General features: G+C 31.8%; 1 protein-coding gene across 2 annotated transcripts in view; it reads left to right on the top strand.

Annotated features, from left to right (window-relative positions):
* Positions 1 to 1,545, top strand: part of LOC110036516 (protein ROOT HAIR DEFECTIVE 3-like) — a 34,307-nt gene extending 32,762 nt beyond the window's left edge. Inside the window, exons 21-24 of one of the 2 annotated variants that reach the window (XM_020740984.1) lie at positions 619 to 713; positions 813 to 909; positions 1,006 to 1,174; positions 1,293 to 1,545. In XM_020740984.1, the coding sequence (XP_020596643.1) occupies positions 619 to 713; positions 813 to 909; positions 1,006 to 1,174; positions 1,293 to 1,309 (378 nt within the window). In that variant the 3' untranslated portion in view covers positions 1,310 to 1,545. Of the gene's footprint in view, positions 1 to 618; positions 714 to 812; positions 910 to 1,005 lie in introns of both variants that reach the window. The other variant, XM_020740983.1, reaches the window with a different exon arrangement.
* Positions 1,546 to 2,372: the final 827 nt, after the last annotated feature.

Raw genomic sequence — 2,372 nt, 5'->3', positions numbered from 1 at the left:
TTGTTGTTGTTGTTGTTGTTGTTGTTGTTGTGTTTTTGTGTCTGTTCTCTGCCTTCTGTATAGTTTGGCCTTTTCTCCTTGAAACTTTGTGGTTGTTTATACTGTCAAAATTTTTCTGATAACTCCAATAGATAGAAAAAAAAAGGATTAAATACTCAATTGAGTCATCACTTGTCTGCACCTTTTGAAATCCGTGAGTTACTGGGTAATAAATTGCTTCACATTTGTTAGGATCATGTTTTTTGTGGCAGATGAAAAGATTGAGGGCGGTACAGCCTTTGCTAACACTCTTTGGTGTTGGAATCACAATTCATATTTGCCAGAAAAAAATATAGGAGTAGTATATCCATCTACATGTTTGTTTTTGGTTTTTCGGAATGTCTTTTTTTTTTTATTTTCATAATTTCTCAAATGGCACATTGGAGAGCATCTGCCAGCTTAGGAACAGTTTATTCGAAGTTGTATGATGAAAATGCACATCAGCTAATGAATAGTGCTTTGCAATGCTGTTATAAACTGCAGCCCACTTCTACTTTAATTTGGCATGGTTGGACAAAATTTCACACCTTTTACTGGAATGCTACAGCTTTTATATCTAAACCTGCATGCCTATTTCAGGAAGCCAACAAGCGGAACAACAATTGGTTGCCTCCTCCATGGGCCATTGCTGCCATGCTTATCTTGGGTTTTAATGAATTTATGACACTTCTAAGGTAATTTTCTTGAAGGATTGCTATGAATTTTTTACTGGTAGTGTAACAATATCTCTCTCAAATTCAACAAAATCTTTTTATCATGTTCTCTCCTATTAGAAATCCTTTGTATCTTGGGGTCATCTTTGTTGCATTTCTTCTGGTTAAGGCCCTCTGGGTCCAGCTCGACATCTCAGGCGAATTTCGAAATGGAGCTGTAAGTTTTTTAGATGATTGAAATGATTTTTTTTTTATCTAGCTGCATCATACTATTTTCTGTCATTAAATTCACATCATATGCTTAACATTGCAGCTTCCTGGGATTCTTTCATTATCTACGAAGTTTCTTCCAACAGTAATGAACCTCCTAAAGAAGTTAGCAGACGAGGGACACAGACCTACAGCTCCAGATGTTCAAAGGAACCCTGAGTTTGAATCTAAGAGTTTCCGGAATGGCTTAAGTAGCACTTCGACTTCGTCAGGTGCATCTTCCAATGTAACTTCTTCAGACAGTGTGGTTGAGTACACAAGCCCAATAAAACAGCGGTCAGAATGAGTAACTGCTGCTGGTTTTATAATCTCATTTGTCTTTTTTGGCAGAGTTTTTATTCTCTTGAGCCATCGGGAAGACAACTACCTGGCCGCTTAAAGCTCTGGAACCGACAGGATTTGAGGTAGTGGATCACATATTGTTGTGAAGGATCCTCCTTGCTTGTAAAAGTTTTTATATTGATTGTTGTGCTTGCTTAGCCGAAGTTATTCCTGTTTTCGATTTTAGTATGAAGAGATCTGATTTTTACCAAGTGTTGTAAGCTTACTCTTACTATTCCGTTGTCTACATTTCACTTGTCATATCTTTTATTTTTCATGACAAGATATATGGATTGTGTCTTGAATTTTGGAAAAATGTACTATAATGAATTGATAACGCTTCAGTTCACTTATATTTGATATGTTTATCACATCTTCATTTTGATAATGGTCATCAAAGCCATCATCTTTCTGTCTTTAAAGTCCACCATTATAGTTGCAGTTGATGATGACATTTCTGTCGCCAATCTTCCCCAAAATCACATTCATCTTCACTGAAATTTTTATCATCAAATAAGAATCTTGATGTATTTTTGGTAAAAAATCTTCCCAACTCAAATTCATTATCATCTATGCTCAGATTCTAGCAAGTTTATATAGTCAAACTGACAGTCTCCATAAGCACACAATGATATTAAAATTGGTTCAATTTGGGTCTAATTAAGCTCAAATCAATTAATTGGATTTAGAGTTTAGGGTTTAGGGTTAAATGTGTTTTTTTAGTTAAAAGTTATTCTGATTTAAATTTTTTTATTAACATCTAAACTATTTTTTGTTCAATAATTAATTTTCTAAATGCATTATAATTATATTATATAATACTTAAATAAAATTTGATTAATTATAACTTTTTAATAATATATTTAATAATAACATTATAGTTTTATATTAACATAAACATAAATTCAAAGATTTTTGTTTATTTTTTTTATTTCAATAAATTAGTTTGTTAGTACTTATTTACATTATTAGATTGTAAAAAAAAATCTTATAATTTGTATATTATTTTATTTGTTTGGTATTTAACTAGTTAGATGTTAATTAAAATTTATTCAATTGTTTATTTAATTAGATTCTTAAAATTATTTG

The sequence above is a fragment of the Phalaenopsis equestris genome, unplaced genomic scaffold (assembly GCF_001263595.1).
Source record: "Phalaenopsis equestris unplaced genomic scaffold, ASM126359v1 Scaffold207734, whole genome shotgun sequence".
Lineage (NCBI taxonomy): Eukaryota > Viridiplantae > Streptophyta > Magnoliopsida > Asparagales > Orchidaceae > Phalaenopsis > Phalaenopsis equestris.
This window is presented reverse-complemented; position numbering and strand designations above follow the sequence as displayed.